Genomic DNA, 16,267 nt, shown 5'->3' on the forward strand with positions numbered 1-16,267 from the left:
TTTTAAATAATAAAGCAAAGGAGAAAATACAGGCCTATATTTTTCCAAAATAGGAACCATAACTTATTTGCAATTCATTTTAGAAAAACTTGGTATATTATCAAATATGGTATTATCATTTCACCAAAAATGATTGGAATTAATTAATCAATTAATTAAAATGAAACTCTGAAAGGAGATATTGAGGGAGAAGGAAAAACAAAATCAATGGGAAGGGATAATTCCATTTTAATTATATATAATCATACACAATTCATGAACTACATTAGCTCTGTTGAAGTCAAAAGCTAAAATACAAGAATGATGTATTTCAAGACTGGGATACAGAAGTATGGTTCCATTCCAAAAAGTCTTTACAAAAACTGTACAAAACAGATTCATTGGGTGCAGGTGTAGCTTAGTGTACAAAGTTTGCCTACCATGCAGGAAGCCCTGGTTAGATCCCCAGCATCACAAACATAAACAAAGAATTCCAAAACAATCAGATTTCACTATATAGACTTTGTTCATTCTAATATTTTAAAGGTTTTTACAACAAAGTTCTGGTAAAATGAGGTGATTTCCTCTTATTACTATAATTTGCAAATAACAATATTTTAAATCAAAGTAAATAGAGGGCTGGAGTTGTGGCTCAGTGGTAGAGTGCTTGCCTCGCAAGCACAAGGCCCAGGGTTCAAATCCCCAGCACTACAAAAAAAAAAAAAAAAAAAAAGTAAATAGAAATTTGAAGTCTTTATCCCTAACCAGACATTTTTTAAATTGTTTTATTTTTATTTGTTCTATTAGTTATACATAACAGCAGAATGCATTTCGATTGATTGGACAAAAATGGAGCACAGCTTTTCATTTCTCTGGTTGTAAACAATGTAGAGTCACACCATTCAGGCAATCATATATGTACCTAGGGCAATGATGTCCATCTCATTTCACCATCTTTCCCACCCCCATTCCTCCCTCCTTGTTCCCCTTGCCCAAACCAAAGTTCCTCCAATCCCCCCACTCATTATGGATCAGCATCTACATATCAGAGAAAATATTTGGCCTTTGGTTTTTGGGGACTAGTTTATTTTGTGCCAAAGACATTTTGAAGGCGGGGGGAAAAAAACTAAACCAAATGAATGCTTGTGAATGGACATTCACAGTTGATTTAATGTGACTTAGTTTTTCAGTGGCATGATTATACACTTGGTTACCCTCTACGGTACTTGGCAAACATTAGAACAATCATGATGAGGTTAAAGCAATAAAAAAAAAGAAATCATGGCAGGAGGGCACCAGCTTTTCAAATTACAAAGCTATCTAACCCCTGGAAACTCAGTCTATTTGCCCCCAGCACAGGATAGTTTGTCAGTTCCTTCAGGTATGTTGGTAAGAAGTGTGTATATCCCCTCCCTATTTATAATCTGCCCTCTCCTACACACACTTTTAAGGGGGGCAGGGAGTAAAAGCCTGTAAACAAAATTTTTCTACACACATAATAAATATATCTGCACTATACACTCCTTTCCCCTCTCAATAACTAACATACCAGTATCAACAGTGATGTAACTTCAGATAGAACTCTCCTAGGAGCAACTAGACACTGCTAAAAAAAAAAAAAAAATTGCAGGACAATACACACTTATGTCAGAATCTAAAAAAGAATAAGCTTTGTGGTAAAGCAAAATGCCTGCAAGTCCAGATGGCTTATATGGACTGTTTTGACCTACTGTTCTGGAGAAAAACAAACGAATACTTTGAAAGGCAAGCTCCCAAAATTAAAAAAAAAAAAAAAAAAAAAAAAAAACTCTCCAGAGATTGTAGCACTTTGGAATAAAAGAAGATGCAGGAGGGAGCCCTTAAATAGTGCTTTTGAATATTGCCAAATATCCACCAAGATACCTAACCCCCACACTTAACCCGTCATGGTGGGGGGGTAGTATTTCCATTTTATTAGATGATTATTATTAAACTCAGTTAAATGCAATTGCTTTTAAGTGTATTCCTTTTATTTTTGGTTTGTTTTGAGGGGTTATTTTTGTTTGTGTGTTTGTTTTTTGATCCTAGGGATTAACCCAGGGCCTCACACATCCTGGGGAAGCACTCTACCATTGACCTACATCCCCAAACCTTTTTTAGTTTTTATTTGAGACAGGTTCTCACTAAATTGCCCAGGCAGTCCTAAAGCTTGTCATCCTCCTGCCTCAACCTCCCGGCTAGCTGGATGACAGGCATGCATCAACACAACTGACTCGGTTTTATGACAAAAAAGAAGATGGAAGACGCTGGGGATGCAGCACCACATGGGGATCGATAAATAAAGGTATTATGTCCATCTACAACTAAAAAGAAAAAAATTAAAAAAGAAAAGATGGAAGATCACATTAAGTAACACCTAAGGGATATCCCCAAATCCAAAATGTGAAAAATTTTCTAACACAAATGATTTGGTTTCAATGTCATGGGGAGAAATATGATAAGGAGAATTATTATACACTAAAACATTTAAAGCTGGGTGTGGAGGCACATGCCTATAATTCCAGCCACTTGGGATACTGAAACTGGAGGATAGGGAGTTCAAACCCAGCCTCAACAACTTAGTGATGCCCTAAATCCATCAGCGAGATCATGTCGCTAACAGAATATAAATAAGGGCTGGGGATGTAGCTCAGTGGTTAAGGGTCCCTGGGTTCAATCCCTGGTACCAAAAAAAAAAATTAAGACATATTAAACCAAGTATAAACATACAAACCATTGTGATTGAATCCTGACTGAAATAACCAACTATAAAATTATATGAGACAAATGAGGACATGTGAACACTGATTAAATATTAAACATTATATGGAATAATCATTTATGACTTTTAAGTGTGATAATGGTATGGCAGTTTGTTTTTTTTAAAGCCCTAGAGATACACCAATACGTGGGCTTTGGCCTGCTTTAAAAATATTGTGGAGGGCTGGGGATATAGCTCAGTTGGTACAGTGGTTGCCTAGCATGCATGAGGCCCTGGGTTCGATCCTCAGCACCACATAAAAATAAATAAATAAAGGTATTGTCTCTACTTACAACTAAAATATATACATATATATATGAGAGATGGTGAGGGGATGTAGGAAGGCTCACATGAAACATTAGCTTGATGTTAAAAATGTTGGAGTGATCGGCATACAGGAGCTTGTTATACTATTTGCTCTAATAGCTAACCTCTGGATATTTCAACAAGTTTAAAAAACTTGAAATTATTAATGGCACTTAAGTCAATACGAAAAAAATTAGTAAGAATTTCATTATTAAAAAGCAAATAAAGAGCTGGGAGTAGTGTCACACACCTGTAATCCTAGAGACTCAGGAGGTTGAGGCAGGAGGACCACAAGCTCCAGGTCAGGCTCAGCAACTTAGCAAGGTCCTAAAGCAACTTAGCAAGACCCTGTCTCAAAAAAGTAAAAAGGCCTTGGGATGTACTTCAGTGATAAGTGCCTTAAATTCAACCCCCAGTAACACCCAAAGAAGCAAATAAATATATAAATATGTACAAAGGGTTATACAGGGATATTTATTAGGAAAATGATAACAGTTTGAAATCATTCATACTATGAAAACTTTGTAATAGAGAAGTGGGGTGGGGGTGAATATGCAGCTGAAAACAGGAGAGACGAGTCAAAGTCTAAAATCCCTAGTTAGTAGCATCCCAGGTAAGCATCCAGCCCCATCTATGAGTGGTCAGTTGGCTTTCTAGGCTCACACACAGGAAACAGAAAGTTTAGTTTCTGAATAAACCCAACCAGAAAGATTTTACACTACAAACATGCTAGGCACAGCCAAGCAGGTACCAAATGAAGAAAGGAATTAAGTAAAAGTCTGTACACAGAATAGTAACACTTTTAGCAGCCTTCATCTAGCTTCCCCAATGTATTACTAGCCTTATCTATCTTCACTCCAGCCACATCCCAAAAGAAGTTACCCTTTCTCTAGTAGAACTCAAATATCTCCAAGAAAGGCCAGGGGCTACTAAAATCTGGAGTCCTCACAAGCAATCAGTTGCATCAAGGCACACAGAGCTTCTGGTCTCCTTTTTTAGTACCTCACTTTTAAAACATACAGGGATAATTAAGGGTTATCAGACGCTTGAAACTACAACCTTAAAGAGAGAAAGCAAAGCTAGCAAGAAAAAAAAAAGGACTCTGAAGAAACAGACAAAGCAGGAAACAATGAAAACTATAATTAATATATTCAGAGACCAAAGAAAAGCACTGTTCCCATGAAACCAGAGCAGCATGTTATTTTTAAAAAGGGGTAAGGAGGGGGAAAGCAAGAACAAGGAAGATCTCTTGGAAATTATTAAAGTACGAAGAGAATCAAGCACTTATCTTTCATATATAAACTATACCTTAGGGTAACTAGTTGATGACGAGAAGTGCTCCTTTATAAGAAAATTTAGCTAATAAATGCTGAAGGAATAACATTTCCAACCCTTAATGAATTAATAGGCAATATCTAGTTGCTATTCGGATTTTGTTAATTATCTCATAACTGCTTTTACAATCAGGATTCAAAGTCTATGCATTAAATTTGGATGATAAACCTCTTGAGTGTCTTTTAAACTATAGACTCCCCAGTGCCTTTCACTGAATTGAAGACCCTATAACGGAATATTATACAGTCATCAAAAAGTATAATTTGAAATGGCTCAGTGGTGCACAGCTACAATCCCAGCTTCTCAGGAGGCTTAGGTAGGAGGATTACAAGTTCAAGTTCAGTTTCAATAGCTTAGCAAAACCTTGTTTCAAAATTTAAAAAAAAATTAAATTTATCATAAGCTAGGCATGGTGGCACACACTTGTATCACTACACTAGCAACTCGGGAGGCTGAGGCAGGAGGATTGAAAGTTTCAGGCCAGCCTCAGCAATCTAGCGAGACCCTAAGCAACTTAGCAAGACTCTGCCTTGAAATTAAAAAAAAAAAAGAAAGAAAGAAAGAAAGGCTGGGATGTGAGTCGGTGTTTAAGTATTCCTGAGTTCAATTCCTCATACCAAAAACAAAAAGGAAAAACAAAAAAAAGGAAACAAAAAGTCTATCATAAAATTGTGTTGGGAATCAAACCCAGGGACTCCTGCATGCTAAGAAAGTGCTTTAGCTACATCTCCAGCCCTAATCTTCTATTTCTTTATCTTTTTTTTTTTTTTTTTTAAGAATGAAGAAAGTTCTGTGCTTGCAGTAGACATATGTTTGAGTTTCTCAAACAGTGATCCTTGAGGTTGAAGGGAGGATGGAGAGAGTTATCACAAACACCCTGAGAGATTTTTTTCCCAGATAAAGAGGTCCAACCTACTAGCACTTCTTCCGCCCAAAGTCTCACAAGCCTGAGAGGATAGGAATGTCTAAATGATTAGCTATTTAGGGGGTTGGTGACTTAGTTCAATGGCAGAACCTAGCACATGCAAGGCCCTGGGTTCGGTCCTCGGTCCTGAAGAAAACAAAAAGTGGGAGGGGGTAAAAATACAAGGCAACAGTACACAGGGCCCAGCATGGTGACACTTGCCTATAATCCCAACAACTCAGGAGGCTGAGGCAGAAGGATCTCAAGTTGGAAGTCAGCATGGGCAACTGAGCAAGATCCTGTCTCAAAATAAAAATAGCTCAGTGGTAGAGCACCCCTGGGCTCAATTCCCAGTACCACCAAAAGGAAAAAAAGCACTTTGGAAGCATTCCTCCGGGTGGTTTGGTGGGGGCAGACTCTCATAGCATAATGAGAAGTGGGGAATAGGGGCTAAACTCAGGACAGGTCCTGAATTCTAAACCACCTTGAGACTAAGCCTATGCCCAACGACCCTCTGCCTGGGAATGATAATCATCCAACTGCCTTTTACGAAGAAAGAGAGATGTCCAAAACAGTTTATAAGTTAAAAAGAACAACAAACCAGGTGTGGTGGCAAACACCTATAATTCCAGTTACTTTGGAGGATGCGGCAGGAGAATTGCAAGTTCAAGGACAACTCTGACAATTCAGCAAGCTCCTATCTCAAAATAAAACTTTATAGTTTTTAATAAACCCGGGGATGCTCTACCACTGAGCTACATTCTCAACCCTTTTTGTTTTCTGTTTTGAGATAAGGTCTCACTAAATTGCCCAAGCTGCTCTCGAACTTTTGATCCTCCTGCCTCAACCTCCTGAGTAGCTGGGATTACAGGTGTGCACCACCCTTCCTAACTACAAAAAAAAGGCTTTAAAAAAGGGCCTGGGGATGTAGCTCAGTGGTAGAAAGCTTGCCTAGCATGTGTGAGGTCCTGAGTTTAAACCTCAGTAAAACCAACAACAAAAAGTTATAAAATACAGTATGTGACCATTCAATTTTAAATATATATGTATATCAAACTATTAATCATGAGTTCTCTTTAACAAGGAGTCTAGAAGTATTTCTGTAATGCTTGATTGGGTTTTTTTGCTATTCGTTTCTTTGTGAAACGAACACATATTTTGTCTGTAAATAGGAAAAATAAATAAAAATAACAAAACCATTTGTTAAAAATAACAAAACCACTAAATGAAATAGTCAAACAAGCACCACACAGGTGGAAGAATTCTACTTCTGACCCAAAAAATATCATCTATAATTATGTAAATGTAGTCAAACATAAACACTAATTCAAGATTTGCTTTACTAGTCTCCTTATATTTCAGGTCTATTTTATATTCCTTATTAGTCCCTATGACTAATCACTAAGCAAACAGAGAATTTGTTTCCTACTGTCTTACCCAAAAACACAAGAAAGAAGAGAAACTTGGTGGCTTATCACTGAAGTTATCAAGCAGGAATTATGTTACCATACTATTAAAGCCTGAAAAAGACTAAAAATAAAAAATTAAAAAGGTAAATGCTTTAAGAAGAACTGGAGATGTGCTCTCCGTGGTAGAGCACCTTCAGGCTCAAATCCCCAGCATGGGGGTGGGGGGGTGTCTAACATATTCTAAACAAATAGTTAAAATTGTATTTTGGCATTTAATCTTTATTTGTGTGAGGAATTCAGACAAACCAAACATATTTCTCACTAACTCAGAAACAAATATTTGTGACTAAAGTGATTTTAAAACACAACAAAGAGCCACTATTAAGTTTAAAAGAATGGGCCAGACATGGTGGAACATGCCTATAATGTGGGAGGCTGAGGTTGGAGGATCTCAAATTTAAGGCCAGCCTCAGCAAGTTAGCGAGACCCTCAGCAACTTGGTGACAAGTTGTCTCAAAATAAAAAATAAAAAGGGCTAGAGATATGGCTCAGTGGCTAAATGCCCCTGGGTTCAATCCCCAGTACAAAAAGAAAGAAAAAAAAAAAAAAAAAAAAAAAGATTACCTAGAACAACCTTTGTAAATGTAGAATTCCTGAAATATTTGTGATAGTAATTCCAGTCATCTTTTTTTCCCAGAATGATTTTTTAAAAATTTTTCTTTAGTTGTAGATGGACACAATGTATTTATTTATTTATTTATTTATTTATTTATTTATTTTATTCATGTGAGGCAAGCACTCCACCACTGAGCTACAATGCCAGTCCCCAGAAAGATCTCAATATTGAAAACTTTTAAATGCATAAATATTTCTAGATTAGGACAATGTAGGGAAAATGTCTGAAATAACCATATTTGGAGAAGTCATAATTTTTCTGTATATGCAAGTCATAGAACTTACTGAAGAACTTTTTGCAAGTTTTAACATAACCTGGCACCAACAGTAGGGACAATAATTTGAATGCTCAAAGAGAACGTTAAATGGTTAGGTATGACAATCTGACTTTTAGCATATTCATTCATCCAACCAACAAATATTTATTAAGCATCTACTGCATCCCAGTAGTTTGCTGGGGAAATAAACAATAGGTTTGAAATGGTGATATAGCTTCAATGGTACAGTGCTTGCTTACATGTGTGAGGGTCTGGTTCAATGTTTAGCACAGCAAAAATAAAAAAGCAATCGTTTAATTTGATATAATACCAAAAATGCTAAGATTAGGGAAGAACAATATTCTGTGGAAGGATATGAGACAGGCATAATTCGTACTTGAGTGTTCATAGTTCTGTTCCAGAATTAAAATCTAGATGAATACAATTAGGCAACAGAAGAGCAAAAAGTGTGCTAAGCAAAGAGACAGTTTTTATTAAGACCTGGAGAGAATACATTTTGTGAAACAAACTCCAAGTGCAAAGTATAGCTCAGAGACAAAATAAAGGGCAGCTCAATCCTAGGGTCTAATATGTTGGGAACCTAGGTCATTTCAACAACTTTAGAAAGAGTCATTAAGGGCTTTTTAAAGTATGGAAATTATCTGATTAGATTTCCATTTTGGAAACACTGGAAATACCAGAAACAGAAAAATCAGTCATTTATTCAGAAACATTTACTCAGCACTTCCTATGTGCCAGTTACTGGGATATAATAGTGAATGACACGAAGTTCCAGCTCTGTGGAGTTTGCATTTGAGGTGAGAGATGTTGGTGACTTGTACCAGATTGGTAGAACTTAATTCTTACAAAGAATTAAAGAGATTCCAGAGATAGTTGAAAGTTAGAAACAAAAGAATGTAAAGCAGCAATCCTGTAGTACCAGCTTTTTCAGAGGCCAAAGCAGGAGGATTGCTTGAGTTCATGAGTTTGTCAAGACCAGCTTGGGCAACCACATTTCAAAAAAGATAAAAAGACAACAACAATGAAAGAAGAGGAGGAGGGAGAAAAGGTCTAGGAGGAGGGAAAGGGGGAAGAAGAGAGGAGGGAGGAGGGGAGAAGAGGAGGAAGAAAAGAAAAAAGAAAAAACAAAGTAGGGAGAGAGGTGAGGGAGAGAGTAAAGTTAGAGTTGGTGACCAGATTTCTGGGCAGGTAGATGGTAAAAAAAGAGGACAAGCAGTCTTGGGAGACAAGCTCAGTTTTGTTTTGTTTTGGTACCAGGGACTGAACCCAGGGGGGTCTTAATCCCCAACCTTTAAAAATATTTTATTTAGAGACAGGGTCTCACTGAGTTGCTTAGGGCCTTGCTAAATTGCTGAGACTAGCTTTGGACTCATGATCCTCCTGCCTCAGCCTCCTGGGCCACTGGGATTATAGGCATGTAGCACTACACCGGGCACAAGTTCAGTTTTGGCCATGCTGAAAGATACATGTCCAAAAATTAATGTAATTTGGATCCACAACACGAGAGACCTTGTCTGTTTTATTCACATGTGCATCCCCAGCGGGCACACTACCAGGCACACAGTTGGTGCTTAATATAAGTGTCTGTTAAATGGATGAGATATACATTTTGAGATAATCAACCAATAGTAAATGAACCTATGGGAATGGAAAATATCTGCTAGGCAATATGGAATAAGGAAAACTAAAGAGGACCTTAGAAATGACAAGGGGAAAACAATAACAACAACATTAAGGGAAATTTAAGAGTAGTCAAAAAGGTAAAAGGAAAACAAGAGATTTCAAAATCACACAACTCATCAGGAGAAGGCAAATGCCCATAATCCCAGTGGCTGAAGAGGCTGAGGCAGGAGGATCACAAATACAAAGCCAACCTCAACAATTTAGAAAGGACCTAAGCAACTAAGTGAGACCCTGTCTCTACATAAAACATTTAAAAAGGCTGGGGATGTGGCTCAGTGGTTAAGCACCACTGAGTTCAATCCCCAGTACCCCTCCACACAAAAAAGTAGTGTTTCTCTGGGTTGGGGATGAGACTCAAAGGGAGATCCCTTGCCTAGCATGTGTGAGGCCCTGGGTTTGATCCCTAGCACCATGATGATAGTGGTGGTGGTGATGTTGTTTTTCAACAGAAGGAATGGACAGAAGAGTTAAATATTGCCAAGAAGTCAAGTATGAGAAGGAATAAGATCAACAGAGGAAGAAATGCATTTATAAGAGCTAAGTACTTTTCTGAAGTTTTTAGAATAATGAGAAATTTTCAGATCTAAATAATTATTCTTATGAGATGAATTATTTGCTGCATGGGCAGCTCAACCTTTCATAAACTTGTTTGTTCCATCTAAAGTACCTGTCTCTTTACTCATCATCCCATTATCCCATCACTGTTTATTTCCTACTTGGAATCAATCAAATCTATAATTGTTTGGAACCCAGGGTTGCTTTACCACTGAGCTATATCCTCAGCCTTTTTTGATTTTTATTTTAAGACAGGATCTCACTAAATTCCTTAGAGTCTCTCTAATAATCTGGAATTACAGGTATGCACCATTGCACCCAGTTGATCAATGTACCTTTAATTTTTCTGTATGTTTGAAATTTTTCCTAACATAAAGCAGAGGGGGCTGGGTGTGGTGATGCATACCTACTAATTCTAGCTACTCAGGAGGCTGAAGCAGAATAGTAAATTCAAAACCAGTCTGGACAACTTAGAGAGACCCTGTCTCAAAAGACAATAAAAAGGGATGGGGATGGAGCTCAGTGGTAGAACACTTGCCTAGAGGTATAAAACAGGCAATTAAACAGAGAACACAGTGCTATTTTCAAATCAATAATTAAATATCACTGGCCAAGATTTCAAAATATAAAATAGAATTTGTAAATATCAGTCTTTTAAATACATACATTACATAAATTATTAAACTGGATCTATGTTGGATATTTATGACCTCAGTTTAATTATTTATTTTTGTGACAGCTGTATTCATTATGAGTGCTGAGCAAAGCAAGAAAGGTGTTTTCAAAATAACTCAGCCATTAGTCAACAGAACAAAAAAACACAACTGGCTAAGCTCTAATACCAGTTCTCCTCCAAACCTTAGGTTTGAAGTATGCAGCCTATAGTTAAAGGTAAACTGAGGATTCTGGGAAGGAGGAACCTCCCAGACTTTGCATATATGTGCATGCACGTAGGGGCTGAAGATTGAACCCAGAAACACTTTACCACTGAGCAACATTACCAGTCCTTTTTATTTCTTATTTTGACACAGGGTCTGGGTAGGTTGCTGAGGCTGACCTTGTACTTGTGCCTCAGCTTTCTGAGTTGCTGGGATTACAAGCATGCACCACTGAACTTGGAACCTCCTAGTCTCTTAAAACATTGAATGAGTGACCTATAGTACACACTCTGGCAATCTCATGAATTGTCCTCTATTAATCCACCTTCTGACTAGAAGTCCTGGGTCTACTAAGGTACCATACCCAATTTGGTATTTTCTTTTGCGATTTTAACTAAGTGAAAATGTGAATGGCATACAATGGCATCTCCCTTAATCTACACCATAGATCTCCTAAGGTTAAGAAAGAATAAGAAAAAAAAAAGGAAGAAAAAGATCTATCCTAAGAATTAAAAATTGGTTAACTGATTATCATTTCAAAAGGTAACAACCATACACACATACACACACACCCCTGCAAAACTGAGATTGTTCATTTCAGAAAATACCAGAAAATAAGGATAAACTAGGGGTAGGGGCATATCTAGTCTGACTAGAGCCAGGGTGAAGCTAGTTCAAATGATTCAGCAAGAACAACGACATTTTGAAAAATGAAGTATGTTTTTAAATGTATTAGTATTATGTAGGTAACACAGAAATGAACAAAGCATTAGAATGTACTTCAAGGTTTCTAAATCTTAAGATTTCATTGAATAAATAAAAATATAATAACATTCCAGGTGAAGCTCTTAGGGAAGAGCATTCTGGGGCACCAGAACAGCATGGGTAAAGGCATATGACAGGGCTTGAATAAGAAATGGAAAGATGTGTCAGGGAACCCAAAGGGGAAAGTACTGGGAGAAAATATGGCCAATTACTTGATTAACATTTGAAACTAGTCCAAATCTATCTAAAAATCAGTCCTCCTTTAGGTGTTTGGGTTATTTTTGGTTTTATTTTTTTGTGGTGCTTTGATCAAACCCAGAGTGACTAGCATGCACTCTGCCACAAAGCTACATTCCTCCAACTCCTGTGTTTTCAAGAATCACTAAAACAGCAACCACACACACACACACACACAAAGCGAAGAAAAACAGTGTATTTAAGTCCTATCATTATAATAAAGATTAAACTTCTGACTCCTTGTTGACAATTTCTGCAAGCAAGTGACTACTGCACCTCACAGGCTCCTAAAACATTCTTATCATTTACATACTCTCCTAAATTTACACAAAGGTGCTCATAATTTACTTTACACTCCGGTGATAGACAATTTTTATGCTTTCAAATTACTTTTGCTGTAAATATCCTGAGGCACTTTTTGCTATAAGAACAGACTCTTAGTCTTCATGTTAAAGGCTTTTACAAACCAGGATATTAAACAAAATTTACTCTGCATATTGACCTAAGAGACTGAATTTCTAGGTATAAGGCAAAATTGGTTTTGAGTTTTATGATCTTAGATGAAGACTGATAATGAAATGGTTTTATGTTTGTGGTCTGGGAGTTGCGTCATCTAACACTTCACAGATGTTCTCCAATCATGATCCTTTGCCCAAAGGTTTCATTATGGGGATTTTACAGATGTGACTGAAAAAGTATACACTACAAAGGAAGTCATGATTTAACCTACTTTTTAAAAGTTGTTTACTTAAGCTGGGTTGGCGCATGCCCCGAATCCCAGAAACTCAGGAGGCTGAGGCAGGAGGATCACAAGTTCCAGGTCAGCTTCAACAACTTAAAGAGACCTTGTCTCAAAATAAAAAATAAAAAGGAGCCAGGTGTGGTGGTGCACACTTGTAATCCCAGCAGCTGGGGAGGCTGAGGCAGGAGCCTCAAAACCAGCTTCAGCAAAAGCAAGGCACTAAACAACTCAGCAAGACCCTATCTCTAAATAAAATACAAAATAGGGATGGGAATGTGGCTCAGTGGTTGAGTGTCCCTGAGTTCAATCCCTGGTACTGCCCCCCCCCCCCAATAATAAATAAATAAATAAATAAATAAAAAGGACTGGGATGTAGTTCAGTGGTAAAGGGTCCCTGGGTTCAATCCCCGGTACCAAAAGGGGAAAAAAAAAACAAGTTGTTTAAGAAATTAACATAAAATCCAAAGCCTACCAGCTGGTCAATTTCTGCAACCTGTGGCAGTTTTCCTGGCATGTGTGACCTTGGCATTTTGCCCATGTTTACATGAACTGACAAGAGTTTAAGGCTGGAGGGAGTACTTCTTTTACCAGAGGTGAGAGATGATGCTGGGCCTGATAGATCATGCTGAGTCTCCTCCTCACCTGTGTGGACATGTGGTTAATTCCCCAGTCTATTCCACATACAATCCACACTCTGTCACAGGCTTGCATGAGCATGAAGAAGTAGCAAGCCAGCTTAGAAAGTGTACTTAACCTCTATTCTATAAACTGTTAATAAACTAGTGGAAATTGTCATTTGTTCTTTAAACCCTTCCCTTCCTATATACTTAGAAATATTCTTGAAATAAATCCAATTGTTTGGCAAATTCAATAACATTCCTTTGAGACAACTGGATCTCAAAATCATAACTAAAAATGGTCACTATAATCAAGCTAAAAAACAACTGGGTGCAAAGATATATGTGATGAAACAAAACAAAAAGTTTAAGCGGTTTCCCTGTTTAACATTAGGAAATGAGCTACTGAACAAATCTCACATCCTAAACACTTTTCAAGTATTTCTGAAAAATAACACGTGGTTCCTTCAATAATTATTTAGCCTCTTTCAGTCACTATTTATTTAGCCAGTTATGGCAGATGCTTAAGGAAACAAAGACAATTAGGGCACTGCCTGCTTTAGATAAAAGTTCCACAGAAATAATGCCAACACAGCCTGAAAGCTAAAATCTTTGACTCTCTAACGAAGCCAAGGGCATATCATTTGCACCTCAGAGCTCCAAAAGGCTCACAGATTCCAGGTGAGAGCACCGAGGTCACTACTCAGGTGCTCCATTTAACAGCCGGCCAAGTGCACCTGTAAACTGCAGTTTGAGAAGCAAACTCAAGACAGGAAAAGTGTTGCCAACAGTCACCCACACCTCCCCAACTCCGCCCCCCAGTCCTCTTATAAATAAACAGGGCGCTTTTGAAGGGAACTGTCCAAGGTTACCACCTGATACGGAGGAATGCTTTCGTGTGGCATACCAATAAAATAGAACAGCGCATACTATGTATTTATTGAGCATTGCTATACAACATTTAAGTGATGACAAATGTTAAGAATATCACATAGGACATAAAATAAGATCTTTCCCAAAAGGATTAAAATGTCAAGAAGCAACTGACCGAAAGAGGGAGATCTCTAACTTCCCAAAGCAGCAACAACCCCCTGGAAAGGTACTGGAACCAGCGGAAGTTACACAGCCAAGACAGAAGTAACCCCCCTCCCCAATGGTAAAAGTTTGAACCGCCGACCGACCATCCTACGGTGGTCGGAAACTTCCCTAAACACCAAGGAGCAACCAGACACCCTAAAGACTCCGCCCTTGCCAACCCCAGGTGCCCTCATGCCAGGCTGTCGCTTCCTCCCCGGGCCCTGCCTTCCACCTCACTCCCTTTCCTGAACACTCGCTGGCCTTGCCTCGGCTTCCAACGCCGGCGCGAACCTCGGGGGCCCGCAAGGCGGCTGGGCTCGGCGCCCGAGGCCTCTCCTCAGGCCCGTCCTCCAGGAGGCCCGGCGCGCCTCGCGTCCCGGGCCCGGCCGGGCCGCGACCCCCGGCCCCGCACCCTCGCAGCCCGCTGGCCCTCACCTCCTCGGCGTGCTTGCGCAGCGCCTTCTCCCGCTCGTACTGGGTGATGAGCTGCTCGTTGTCGTCCCGCAGTAGCTCCAGCTCCACCTGGTGTTCCTGGTCCTGCGCGAACACCGAGTCCAGGTTCTCCAGCACGGCCACCACCAGTGGCATCAGCTCCTTGACCACCTCCTCGTCGTAGCGCCCGATGAGCCGCTCGAACTCGCGGTAGATGGAGCCGGCCAGGCCAGACACCCGCTCCGACATCACGGCCCCGGAGCCGCCGGGCTCCTCCTGGTACACCACACCGTCCTCCAGCTCCATGGTGGTGGGCAGGCGGGCGGCCCGGGGCGTCGCCGGCTGAGGGACCGCACGGGCCCGCACGGGACGGGCCCGGCTGGGGCTAGGGCTGGGCCAGGCGGGGTGGGGGCCGGGGCCGGAGGTCGGGAGGGGTGGGGTGAGCGCACTCACCCCAACCGCCGCAGCACCAACTGCCGGGGCGGCCCCTCCGCGCGCGCTACGCGTCACCCGCGGGGCGGGGTCGGCGCCGCGTCTGCCTGGTGGGCGGGGCTCCACGGGAAGCCAGGCGCGGCCGGGGGCGGGGCTATGCGTCAGCGTGCGCCGGGGGAGGAAGGCCGTGGCGTCAACACCCAGCGCCGCGCGACCGGCGAGACGCCAACGGGAAAGGTTCCGAGCTGAGGCTGGATTTGCAATGCCATTCCAAAGGAAAGGGAGGGGTTCTGGAAGAGTGACTAGCCCCCCAGGACTAACGCAGCTAACGTTTCTATTTCTTTTTCACAGCTCACAGGCGCTTTCCCATTTATTCATCACAACCGGCGTGCTGCTGGAGATGTTTGGCCTCCTTTTCACAAAGTAGGCCCAGAAAAGTTGTGGTTCACTCAAGGTCACGTAGCTAGAAGAGGAAAAAGGCTGAGCCCGGACTCAAACTAGTTCTGATTGAGAATTCCGAACCCAGAAAAATGGAACCATGACGGAGAATCTAATGTGCTCTCAAGTAGGGTAGTACTGTTCGGTTTAGAGAAGAGTAAAAATAATCTAAAACAGGAAGTACAAAGCATTCTGGAGAAGGGTAAAACCGAAACTCCACATCTTGCATTTTCCCAAACGGTTTCTCTGCCCCGGCCAACTGAGGGAGAAGAAATTCTAGGCTTCCAACCACCTTCTCTTCCCCGGTCTAGAAGTGGTGGGGACAGTGGGGGTGCGGAGCGGGGAAGTAGAAGGTTGAGAAGTAGGGGGAGGAAAGGGGTGGAGTCAGTGGGATGAATAAGTCTCATGATATGTGAGGTCGCCGCCGCCTGGGAGAGCGTCACGTGTGGGGAATGACACAACACCCAAGCCTAGGGCGGGCTGAGTCAAGGATCCTTCCCAGTGTTCTCTTCTGGCGTCCGCAAATGGGGCGGAAGACACTCCCCAAAACCCTTTTTCTGCCACAGGTGACTCAGGAGTTCTCTGGCCCCAACTTATCAAAGAACAGGAGGAAATGAAGGACTTGGGTAAAGAATGTAATTCCTGGGATCGTAAATATCCTAACTCAGGAGAGCACATCCTCAGCCCTTTTTATTATTTTTTTATTTTGAGACAGGGTCTCGCTAAATTGTTTAGGACCTCTCTTC

At 40.6% G+C, this 16,267-nt stretch overlaps 2 protein-coding genes across 4 annotated transcripts in view; one reads left to right on the top strand and one right to left on the bottom strand.

Annotated features, from left to right (window-relative positions):
• The window catches only part of SPAG9 (sperm associated antigen 9), a 128,405-nt gene extending 113,288 nt beyond the window's left edge, over positions 1-15,117 (bottom strand). For 2 of the 3 annotated variants that reach the window (XM_079133542.1, XM_079133541.1), the window contains exon 1: positions 14,655-15,116. In XM_079133542.1, coding sequence (XP_078989668.1) covers positions 14,655-14,957 — 303 coding nt within the window. In that variant the 5' untranslated portion in view covers positions 14,958-15,116. Of the gene's footprint in view, positions 1-14,654 lie in introns of all 3 variants that reach the window. The other variant, XM_079133540.1, reaches the window with a different exon arrangement.
• The window catches only part of LOC306657486 (nucleoside diphosphate kinase A), a 162,579-nt gene that overhangs the window by 125,673 nt on the left and 20,639 nt on the right, over positions 1-16,267 (top strand). The window lies entirely within an intron of this gene.

The sequence above is a fragment of the Sciurus vulgaris genome (genome assembly GCF_902686455.1).
Source record: "Sciurus vulgaris genome assembly, chromosome: 3".
NCBI classification, from domain to species: domain Eukaryota; kingdom Metazoa; phylum Chordata; class Mammalia; order Rodentia; family Sciuridae; genus Sciurus; species Sciurus vulgaris.